The 12,021-nt window shown below is 39.7% G+C and overlaps 1 protein-coding gene across 1 annotated transcript in view; it reads left to right on the top strand.

The window, feature by feature from the left end:
- The window catches only part of LRRC9 (leucine rich repeat containing 9), a gene marked incomplete at both ends in the record, with an annotated part of 92,755 nt that overhangs the window by 49,353 nt on the left and 31,381 nt on the right, over positions 1-12,021 (top strand). Inside the window, 5 exons of the mRNA XM_080677506.1 lie at positions 444-578; positions 1,602-1,779; positions 4,339-4,559; positions 6,154-6,276; positions 11,500-11,630. Coding sequence (XP_080533632.1) covers positions 444-578; positions 1,602-1,779; positions 4,339-4,559; positions 6,154-6,276; positions 11,500-11,630 — 788 coding nt within the window. The remainder of the gene's footprint in view (positions 1-443; positions 579-1,601; positions 1,780-4,338; positions 4,560-6,153; positions 6,277-11,499; positions 11,631-12,021) is intronic.

Genomic DNA, 12,021 nt, shown 5'->3' with positions numbered 1-12,021 from the left:
CACAAACAGGTCAATAAAGTAAGTAAATGGTAGATACAAAATTTGAGATCATTTGATCACTTCTTAGGCCCTAAGACTTAGGGGATCAACTGATTCACTTGAGTGATGGCCTGTGAGGAGAAAGAGGAAAAGATTAGGAAGGGAAATAGGAATATTCTAGCTCTTAAGCTGGTTTCATGGATGGATTATATAGTGTTTGTATTACAGTATTCCTTTCACAATTTTATAAGTATTTTTTGTATGGTTAAATATCTGCTAAAACAAAAATAAAGTACATAATTTAAGGTTTATCTATACATTGAAAACATTTTAAGGCAAAGGAGATGTCATATTTTAAAATTATTCATTGGGCCACTCATGTAGGAAACAGTACTTTTAACTAAATATAAATAAACTTCTATATGTCATTTCCTTTACTCATCATGTGTTTTTTATTGTATTAGTTATCTCTCTTACGGCATTCTAGCAGTAAAGAGGAAAGACCACGGATACTTAGTATATGGCCTTCTGCCAAAATTCTGACACAGATTTCGAAGTTAGGACCGCATGCACATCTGAATGCAAACTGGTACTTGAAGGTAAAGGCTAATTCTATTATTAAACCCAATTTTTTAAAAAAGCTTAAATTCAATAGATTTTAGTTAGCTTTGGTCTATATATCATAAAGAGGACACAGATAGGTGTCAGAAAAGTGGAAGAGCTGAATTAAAATTAAATAGGGAGATCAAGTTGTATATAGTTACGTTATGGGGGCTAGGCCTTGACAGTAGACACCATAGAATTGGAGATTTTTGCATAAAGGTAGACTACAAAATCAAAGAGTAGATTCTGATAATATGTCAAAATAATCAAGCAAACTTTAAAGGTCAGAGCCAGAGATCAAACCAAAAGTTTGGGTGGCAAGGTGAAAGGGATGGAAAATCCTGGCATGGGCATAGGGGAACCTCATTAGAATTCAGCCGCGGTTAAAGGAAAAGGTTCTGGAGCCCCAGCAACTTCTTGCTGCATAAAGCACCCTTATATATCTTACCAAAGATAGAAACTGGGTTAAGAAAAGCTGAACCTTGAAAATGGAAGATATTAGTGGCATGATTTTTATGATGGGATATATACAGATAATTTAGCTGTTATGCAGGTCCAGTGACAGCCTTGGGACACAGGGAGTTCTGGAATTAGAATGGCCCTTTAAATTGTTCCAAGTTGGGCTGAGTTGGCCAGGCCTTTATATCCCTTTGTCATTGGATGTGGGCCAACCTGGGCTGGAGCGTGACCTTGGGCAAGGCAGCTCTCTGCAGCTGAGGCTGTTCCTGAAGGGGCTGAAAGCTGAAAGCTTTCTGCCAACAGCATTCCCAGCAGCTGGGACAAGTCTTTCATTGCAGTGTGAATCTGACTGGCACAGCACAAAGACCATATTCCATTTAAGTCCCTCTTGGAGTTAAAATGTTGTCAAATTCTACTTTTTTGTAACCTAAGGGCTTCATAATATTGTGAAGGAATTCCTTTGATGTTACCACTTTTGAATCATTTCACTAATCATTTTTTATAACACTGAATTTGTTGATGAGATTCAGAAGTAATACATACTGTTAATTATTCTACAGATAACTGCCTTAAATTTAGATGGGCAACATCTCTTTGAAATCACAAATTTAGAAAAATTGGAAAATTTGAAATGGGCATCATTCAACAACAACAATCTCACTAAAATGGAAGGCTTGGAATCCTGTGTTAACTTAGAAGAGCTCACATTAGATGGGAACTGCATCTCAAAGATAGAAGGTAAAGTATTTGAGAAATTGAAAGTCAGAATATGAATATCTAATTGACAAGAGCAAAAAATGAATGACACTGGGGATACAATTTCCGAAGAGTAAAAGCTCTAGAGAAGTGCCAAGAAGGTTAGGAGCAGAGTATTCTAAACACCTATTAGTGGGATCAGTGACCACCTGCTGAATATCATGAGCCTAGGTAGCTGACTTTCACCTCCTCTGCCTTCCCTCTCCTCTCCTCATGCCAGTGTTTACCAACTCTTACCAAACCTAACACATTACAAATAGGCAGTAATTAATACTTATAGAGTTGAAAAAAGTGAATGAATGAGGTGCTTTTTAAATAGTTAAAACAGCCCACTTTGTTTTTCAAAATATGGAATTAAGGTTACATTTGGAAATTTGAAGACTTCAACAAAAATGAAAATTTATTCACAAGAGATTAAAAATCAAATGTACTATGCAACCTTTTATATGGATCCACATGCAAGTACAATTAAGCAGCTTCACTAATATCTGGGTATGCACACACACACATACATGCACATACATACTTATCTGGGCATCAAATATTCCTGGATGTGCATTTTAGTAACAGGGAGGCCCTTGGCAAGGACTGAAGATAAAAATTGGAAATCATGGCTGGAAAAAAGACTTAATTTATACTTAATTCACCTTTGAATTCTTGTATTATTTTTAGCACATGTGTGTGTACTACCTTTTTCATAAAATAGAAAATTTTATATCAAAAATTCTATATGCAAAAGGAAATATTAAATATCTTTTAAAATAGCATGAATAACATTTCTTATACTTATGTTAATGGCTCTTAACAATATATTTCTAAGCCTTGCTTGAGCATAAGAATCACTTGAGCTACTTATTGAATATACAGATGCACAGGTCTCTCCGTAGATTTCGGTTAGTAAGCCTGAAGGTAGCTCAGGAATTTGTGTTGAAAACTATCACTAGTCTTCCATTCCCATACAATAGGGTGTTAGTTTAGCTTTGTACATATAATTGAGAACCCTATTTCCTTTTTATTCCCTTCCATAAGCCCACTGTAGACAGCGCCTGGGAAGGCACATGGGCATTCCTTATTGTCAGCTGAACCCAGTGGTGTCGGCAAAGCCACGTCCTGGGAACACACCTTGCCAAAAGGGCAAGGGTGTTGTCAGCTTGACCTTCATTTCAGCCTGTGGTGTGGGGAAGTGGTTTTGATATCTAAATCCAGCCTAGCACCAGGAATGCTCAGGGCCTACTCAAGAATGCAAATAATCTCGTTTTGTCTTGACCTTTTGGTGAAACTTCCTGATATTTGGGATATAAAATAAACTCGCTGGATTGGCTCTGGGTCCCTGTCCCTGTCTCTCTATCAGAAGAGGACAGTGGTCCCACCTGGTCCCAGCTTTTTCCTTCTATCTCTGTGTCTTGTCTCTTTCTTTTATTTCTCAATCCCCAACCGCCCCTACTCAGGAACTGGACCTGCTCTCTAGCTGCACTGGACGTGGAAAGAGAGAAATACCTACAGTCCACTAAAGGGAAGAATCCTCAAACCTATACTCCCTTTCCCTATACCTACTTCTCAGAGAAGATAGCTACCCCACTAAACTTTAACACATATTTCTCTTCATTTTTCCAGACATAGGTAGGTTTAATATCCATTTAAGAATTTCTGCGTGGATGGTTTTATCTTAACATACCCTAGATCGATTTACTTTTAGCATTGCATAGTCCTATGATAGAAGTTGGGAAAGGGGAGTGGGTAAAATTTACTGAGGACCAATTATTTGCCAAAAGTTATAACTGATGCACTTCAAATGCAATTCCATTTAATCCCATAGCCCTTTAGAAGTAGATTTTAGTATGTCCATTTTATGGATGAGGAAAATGAGGCTCAGAGATCACATCATTTTACAAATCTGGTAGTGATACATTTGAAACCAACTCTGACTCCAAAGCTCTTATCTTTCAACTGCACCTCCTTCCTACCTACAGTTATAAAGTGCCTACACTGTGTAACATACACAGGAGTTAGATTGTGGTGAGAGGTGGCATTTTTTTAAAGTTCTGTCTTAGAGTGCTTTTAATCATACAAAGGTAGAATTAGCCTAATTGATTATTTTTAATGCAAATAATATCACAATGAGGAATATGCTCCAGAGTATTGTACTCCAGTTCCTTACCCTCTTTTTAAATGGGGTAATTATTTTTACCTTTGTGTAGTAGAGCTTTGTGTTACTGTGATGGTGAAAAATCTTAATTATATCACTTGAAGTTTATTTGAAAGCAAAATTTAGTATTTCCTACTATGTAATACCTTCCCTTAACAGCTAAGAAGGATGAGTCTACTTAGAATTCCAAAACTGGAATTTAATACATTAGCTAGGACTTCATATGCACTATATCCTTAAATAAAAGGAAAAATGATGATGGTTAATATTACAGAATTTGCAAAGCCATTTGAATTTAGAAAAAGAGAAATAGGAAAATGACCAGACATTTATTTTTTTAAAATTAACCTTTCAGTGATGTCTGAATCTTTTCTTGAATTTGCTTATTTTTCTAGGCATTTCCAAGCTGACTAAATTAACCCGCCTCAGCATAAACAATAATCTTCTCACTGGTTTGGAAAAGCATACTTTTGATAACATGCTTCATCTTCACTCCCTTTCTCTTGAGAATAACAGAATCACTTCATTGAGTGGTTTACAAAAAGCTTTTACTCTAATTGAACTATACATAAGCAATAACTATGTTGCTCTCAATCAGGAGATCTACAACTTAAAGGTGACTATCCGGGGTAATGTTTTTGTCTTTACAAATATTGTTTCTTTGTACTATGAAATAATGCATGTTCCCTGTACAGGGTTTTGGAAATATAGAAAAACGTAAGAAGAAAATAATAATCAAGAATAACACGGTCTATTCCATTTATGTATATACATACAAACAAATGTATGTGTAACCATAACGTGGAAAGCCTTGCTTGAGCATAAGAATCACTTGAGCTACTTATTGAATATACAGATTCACAGGTCTCTCTGTAGATTTCGGTTAGTTGATAACCTCCATGGGTAAATTTTTTTTTAGTACTCAAATAAAATAACCCATTCCTCCTAACTCAGTATTTCTAAGGATTTCCCAACCTGGATAGAGAGTAAGATTCTTTAACATTTCCTGTTCTCAGAGCAATTCTTTTTTTTTTTTTTTTAATATATTTTATTGATATTTTACAGAGAGGAAGGGAGCGGGATAGAGAGCTAGAAACATCAATGAGAGAGAAACATCGATCAGCTGCCTCCTGCACACCTCCCACTGGGGATGTGCCCGCAACCAAGGTACATGCCCTTGACCGGAATCGAACCCGGGACCCTTCAGTCCTCAGGCCGACGCTCTATCCACTGAGCCAAACCGGTTTCGGCAAGCAATTCTTAATTATCTCTCACTTACTTACTGGTTCCTACTGGTGGCTCTATCTTTCTGGTCAACCTTGCCTTAGCTTTGTTCTCTTTAGTCCTCCCAAGCTACTGTATAATAGAGTTTACTGGAAGTTTGAATAAAATGGGAGTTTACCACAGCACAGAATAGGAATTCATTTCACATGTAATGTGTGATTTAATTGTTTATAAAGTTCAATGGCCGTTTCCTACCACTGGAACTCTCACCTTGGCCCCTTTTCTTTTGCTTATACCATATTCCTAGGACTTTATATTCTAACAAAAATGTAGGTCCACTTCCCATCTTCCCTCAAATTCAGATTTCTCCCCATCTTATTCCCCAATATAAATAGTTCTTCTAAAGCTTGCAGAGGCAACCTAATCAACAATAGCAGCAACAAATTAAACCATTTTACATTATGATACAAAATAGTTTCACTCCCTCTAACCTTAACCTCCCCCAGCCATATCCGCTCAGGACCCTTTCTTCACAAGGGCACATTAAAATGCCTTGTCTGATAAGAAAGCACATTTTCCTTAAAATGAATTCTGCCACACTCTCAGAAGGTAAGAGCACTTTAGTTTTATCCCTCATCAGAAGGCAGTGTTCTCCATCCCAGTTATATCTCTATGCACATATACATACTATTTAATAAGCCATTATTCCATAAACAAAGTGTACTCTTTTAAACTTCCCTCCAAATTATTATTACTGATAGATGATTCATTTAGCACCAGCATCCAAAAATGGATTCTGATCATATTGTACAAAATTGGACTCTAATGGTCTGAATGGGTAACACTTGCACTAAAAAGTATACTTAAAATCACTCAAATCACTATAAAATGATAGGGTAATTCAAATATTAAAATTCAAGGATAAACTCTTAAGGGGAAAATTTGAGATACATATCACTTTAAATGTATGTATTTTTATTACCCAGAATTTATGCAACTTGGTCATTCTAAATGTGTATGGAAACATTATTGTATGGAATCAAGAAAATTACCGGTTGTTTGTAATATTTCATCTTCCAGAACTGAAAGCTTTGGATGGAATCTCAATTGTAAGTTGTTTTATGACTCAGCTTTTGGTCCATATGGAATATATGAATATTCACATATCCATAGGCCATAATCATATTTAACATTCTTTATCTCTAACTTACTATGCTTATTAACATCTAGGTTTCCAAAACACATTATGGACCTGGGTTTCCAAATTTTTTCCTCTGGCCAATTCTTTTTTCCCCTTTTATTAAACGTACTAGTGGCCTGGTGCACAAAATTTGTTCACATTAAAAGGGGATTAATTAGAGGAAATAATTTAATATTGCTATTTGCCCTTTCTCTATAATAGAAGTGTCAGAGATGAAAGAAAATTAGTAAAATGCATATGAAAACCTTCCTACTGTCAGAGTCTAGGGCACACCCCAGGACCCAGAGTCAAGTCCCAGCCCACCCATATGCACCTCAAAATCGTGTGAGACCCAGACCCGGCTAACCCCCCCACATTGGGCTAGATCCAGACCCGGCCAGTCCCACCCTTGTCAAGCCAGGCCAGGGGACACAGCCTCAGGACCCATCAAGCCCCGCTGGGTGGGGGCGTGGCCTGAGTTCCCCCAACCCAGCACTGGGGGTGCACCTTGAGGTCCCCCGTCAAGCCCTGCTGGGTGGGGGGCACGGCCTGAGGTCCTCTGTCAAGCCCAGCCAGGCAGGGGGGCGCAGCCTCAGGTCCTCTGGCCTGGTGCTTGGGTGGGGGGTGCGGTCTGAGGTCCCCCTGCCTAGTGCTGGGGTGGGGAGTGTGGCCTGAAGTCCCCTGTCAAGCCCCACCTGGTGGGGGGTGCAGCCTGAAGTCTCCTGGCCTGGCGCTGGAGCAGGGGGAGCAGCCTGAGGTCCCCTAGCCCAGCACCAGGATGGGAAGTGCACCTTGAGGTCCTCTGTCAAGCCCCACCTGGTGGGGTGCATGGCCTGAGATCCCCTGTCAAGCCCCACGGGGGCAGGGGAGGGTGTAGCCCAGCTGTGGGCAAACTACGGTCCGGGGCCGGATCCGGCCCGTTCGCCTGTTCTATCCGGCCCGCGGAGCTGAAAGAGTGGAGGGTTCTCTTGCTCTCCCCTCCGCTCCTTTACTTTGAATTTATATTAGTTCACACAAACACTCCATCCATGCTTTTGTTCCGGCCCTCCGGTCCAGTTTAAGAACCCATTGTGGCCCTCGAGTCAAAAAGTTTGCCCACCCCTGGTGTAGCCTCAGGTCCCTGCTGATTGCTTTTAAGTCTCCTTATGGGAACTTGGCCTCAGCTGTGGGTGCAGCCATCTTTGTGATGGAGTGATGTTCAATTTGCATATTCCCTCTTTATTATATAGGACTAGAGCTGTGCACGGCGGGGAGGGGGTTGGTGTCCCTCAGCCCAGCCTGCACCCTCTCCAATCTGGGACCCCTCGAGGGATGTCCCACTGCCTGTTTAGGCCCGATCCTACTGGGATCGGGCCTAAACGGGCAGTCGGATATCCCTCTCACAATCCAGGACTGCTGGCTCTCAACTGCTCGCCTGCCTGCCTTCCTGATTGCCCCTAACTGCTTCTGCCTGCCAGCCTGATCACCCCCTAACCACTCCCCTGCCAGCCTGATTGATGCCTAACTGCTCCTCTGCCAGCCTGTTTGCCCCTAACTGCCCTCCCCTGCCGGCCTGGTCACCCCAACTGCCCTACCCTGCAGGCCTGGTCACCCCTAACTGCACTCCCCTGCAGGCCTGGTCCCTCCCAACTGCCCTCCCCTGCTGGCCATCTGTGGCAGCCATCTTGTGTCCACATGGGGGCAGCCATCTTGTGTGTTGGAGTGATGGTCACTTTGCATATTCCCTCTTTATTATATAGGATTGGGGTGACACTGGTTAACAAAATTATACAGGTTTCAGGAGCACAATTGTACAGTGCATCATCTGTACACTGTATTGTGTGTTCATCCTCCTCCTCTGGCCAATTCTAATCATCTGAATTGAGGTGGCAGGGAAGCAAAGATGCTGCCTACATTTGCACCCACTAATTCAATGCCTAAAAAATAAACTGCACAATTTTATGGAATAGGAGAGAAAAAAACTGCTCTGGAACCCTACCAAAAAACTGCTCTGGAGTCCTACCAAAAAACTGCTCTGGAGTCCTACCATCCCCTTGGGCTCCAAAATAGCTCCCTAATTCCTGGAAAATAGAGTTATTATATTTAAGAAAAATATATTAAAACCAACAAATGATATGTCAACATTACCAGTAAACTGTAAAGAAAAATAAGACAGGTCTAAATATGAAAGCAATATTTAGAAACTTGAATTCTGTAACAACTACAGGGCTCCTGTGTAACACTGCCTAACTCCTGCCAAACAATAAAATTCATCAAATCTAGAAAATTGAGAGATAGTTCATGACTGTTTGGGACTCTGAGGTGCTCTGAGAAGATTGCTAATTCTAGTCTGCTGCTCTCTGTGGTCACAAGACTAGGAAAGGGGAAGCCAATTAATCTGAAAACTTTTAGACAAGAATAGGTTTTCTCCCTCCAAACACCACAAAATAAACCATGGCCCCAAACAGAATGGGAGCAAGGAGAAAGGACTTGAAGCCCTACCCGGTTTGGCTCAGTGGACAGATCATCTATTCCTCAAAATAGAAAATCAAAAACATTCTCCCCCAACACAAACAAATTCTATAAAATCTTGTACTGGGTTTTATTTAGGTATTGGCTTTCATTGGGGGATGTTTTAAAAGTAGACTTAGGAAACGTATGTGCTCTAATGATGGTGGCGAAGATCTTATCCTTCCTATCTCTCTGTGCCCTTATAGAAGGATCACATGAGAAAGTGCTTTTAGAAGTAAGTATGCTCCGCTCACTGACAATGAGTGTTGTTTAACTTTGTTATTTTTCCTTTCACTTTGACTACCTAAAAGTTCAGGGCCAAATTATGGTTCAATAACAGAAAACCCTGTAGGATTTATGGTCTATCTGTTCCTACCCCCAGTTTTTATCTATTTTGACTTAGATCATTCTTGGTCCCCATCTCCACTATTTATTATTTTCATTTTACTGTTGAATTATATGTGCTTCCTGTAAGCTTCCACAAATTCTTTGTGGGACGAGGTAGAGTATAAATATATGAATTAATAATGGAACATGAAGACCAGACTGAATAATTTAGACTTTAATTGAGGCATAATGGGAGGGCATTAAAGATTGAATAGGGGAGTAACATATTCAAAACTATATATTAGGAACTTTAATCTAACAGAAGTGTTTACAGTAATAGATGAAAGACCAATACGAGGCTATTAGAATAGTCTACATGTGAGGTATGGAGAACCTGAATCAAGGAAAGTTGACTTTAAAATGGAGAGCTGAAAGGTATAAGAAATACTGGGGAGAATTGACAGAATTTAGCAATCAATTGGATTGAAGGGCAATGAAAGGGAAGAGTAAAAGATGTCTATAAGATTTGAGTCTATACCAGTAAGAGATATTATAACAGGAATATGAATATAAGAAGAAAAGCACTTTTCAGAAATAAGATTATTAATGTTGAACACACTAAGTTTTATATGATAGTGGATCATCTGACTGGAGAGGCTAGGCAAGCAGTTGAAAACACAGGACTAATTTTAATTATTATTTGATTTACATTTGTTTAGATTTGGAAGTAATTTGAAGAAAGTTGATAGTTAAACCAAAAGCATATGTAAGATTGTCTAAATTAAGAGAGTAGAGAAAGTAAATAAATCCAAGTGCGGCTTTAAAACTTCCATTGAGGAAATTTACAGAGGAAAAGAAGCCATAAAAAGCATGTGCCCAGGGAGATAGAAGAACAATATAATTCTAGAGTTGTTTTTGTTAATCCTCACCCAAGGATATTTTTCCATTGACTCTCCTTTTTAGAGAGAGTGGAAGGGAGAGGGAGAGACAGAGAGAGAGAAACACATTAATTGGTTGCTTCCTATATATGTGGCAGGATTGAGTCTGCAACGGAGGTATATGCCCTTGACCAGAATTGAACCCTAACCCTTCTGTCCACTGAGCCAAACCAGGTAGGGCTTCAAGGTCTTTTTCCTTGCTCCCATTCTGTTTGGGGCCATAGTTTATTTTGTAGTGTTTGGAGGGAGTAAACCCATTCTTGTCTAAAAGTTTTCTGATTAATTGACTTCCCCTTTCTTAGTCTTGTGACCACAGAGAGCAGGCTTTTTGTGGACTTTTTGTTTTCTCTTACTGGCATTTTTGGATTTCTGGCTTCTCCAACACCTAGTTCAGCATACATGAGGAAAAAGAAAACCCAGGTCTACAGGAAAAATTCACTTCTGTGTATTTCCTTTACTTTTACACTCACAACACTTACCAGCTATGTTCAGGGCCTTCCCCCAGGGGAATCTACAACTTGTCCATCTGTAGTCTCTCTTTTGCTGGCAGACAGAACAGTATCATTGGCATTCTGTGTCTCAGATTAGGTCCATCTCTGCATTACTATAGACCCCCCAATTTTCACCTATTTCATAGGCCCATATGGCCACCTTCACTAAGCATAGGGTGATATCTGCTTGTCAATTCCAATTATTTTCCAAACTTAGAAGGAAGTTCTAATGGGTATTAACATGACCTACTTTAATGTACCTTTCAAATTTCCATAGGGCCATGCCCCATATGGGCATCCCTTTAATAGGCCAGGCTTCCATTGCCCTCCTGCCTGATCATATGGCTTGGCTAGGAACATTGGACGAAGACCTCATATATATATTTTTTTATTATAAATAGCAAAACGCACCAGGGAACTCACCACAATGTCATTCCTCAAGTCCCAAGGTCCCTAGCTGGTCTGTTTTCTTCCCTGTACCTTTCAGTCTCCTTCTTTATTTTATACTAGAGGCCTGGTGCACGAAATTCGTGCACAGGTAGGGTCCCTAGGCATTGCTGGAGATCAGGGCCAATCTGGTTCCTCTCGGCCTCACCGCCACTGCCTCCTTCCTTCGCTCCCTCAGCGCCCCTGGTCCCCCACCATAGTCTGCACCACCCCCTAGTGGTCAGCACACATCATAGCAAGCAATCAAACTCCCGTTCTCCCAGTTGAACTCCCAAGGGGACAATTTGCATATTAGCCTTTTATTATATAAGAGGATACCATGTGCAGGGGTTTTAGTTGTACTTAATATGAGGAATAGAGAGAAATGAGTCCACTTTATTTTCACCTGGAACCAAAGAATGAATGTCATTTAGTCATCTGTAAGGGAAGACATCCCTTTCTAAATGTTCTCACATATAGGACCCACCAGAGACTGAGTGTGCAAAAGATTTGTTTGGTGGCAGACTAACTTCTGACATGATCGCAGAACGACAAGGACATTCAAACTTCACCCAAATGCAAGAATTAAATTGGACTTCATCATCCATCAGGTAAAAACATTTTATTATATGTTTTTTGATATTATAATTAAACATGTAATTAATACCAGTTTCTAAGGTTTATAATTTATACATCTACCCAAATATAACTTATAATTCAGAAAATTATCTACCTTACTTCAAAATCTCATGCTAACTTTGACACCCTTTGAAATATTCTTATAATTTTTATCATCACACACCATGGTTAAAAATGTCGTTAATCTCTTTCTAAGACCTTATATTTCTCTTTTCTTTTACAACCAAGCTTTTAAAAGTTAGAATATACTAGGTTTAGTCCTCACATCATATCACCCTAATTAACGCAATCCAGCTTCATTCCTCTGACACTATTCTAGTGAATGACATCACTGTCCTCATGGTTAATAAATCCTTTTATTGC

The sequence above is a fragment of the Plecotus auritus genome, assembly GCF_963455305.1.
Source record: "Plecotus auritus genome assembly, chromosome: 1".
Classification (NCBI taxonomy): Eukaryota; Metazoa; Chordata; class Mammalia; order Chiroptera; family Vespertilionidae; genus Plecotus; species Plecotus auritus.
This window is presented reverse-complemented; position numbering and strand designations above follow the sequence as displayed.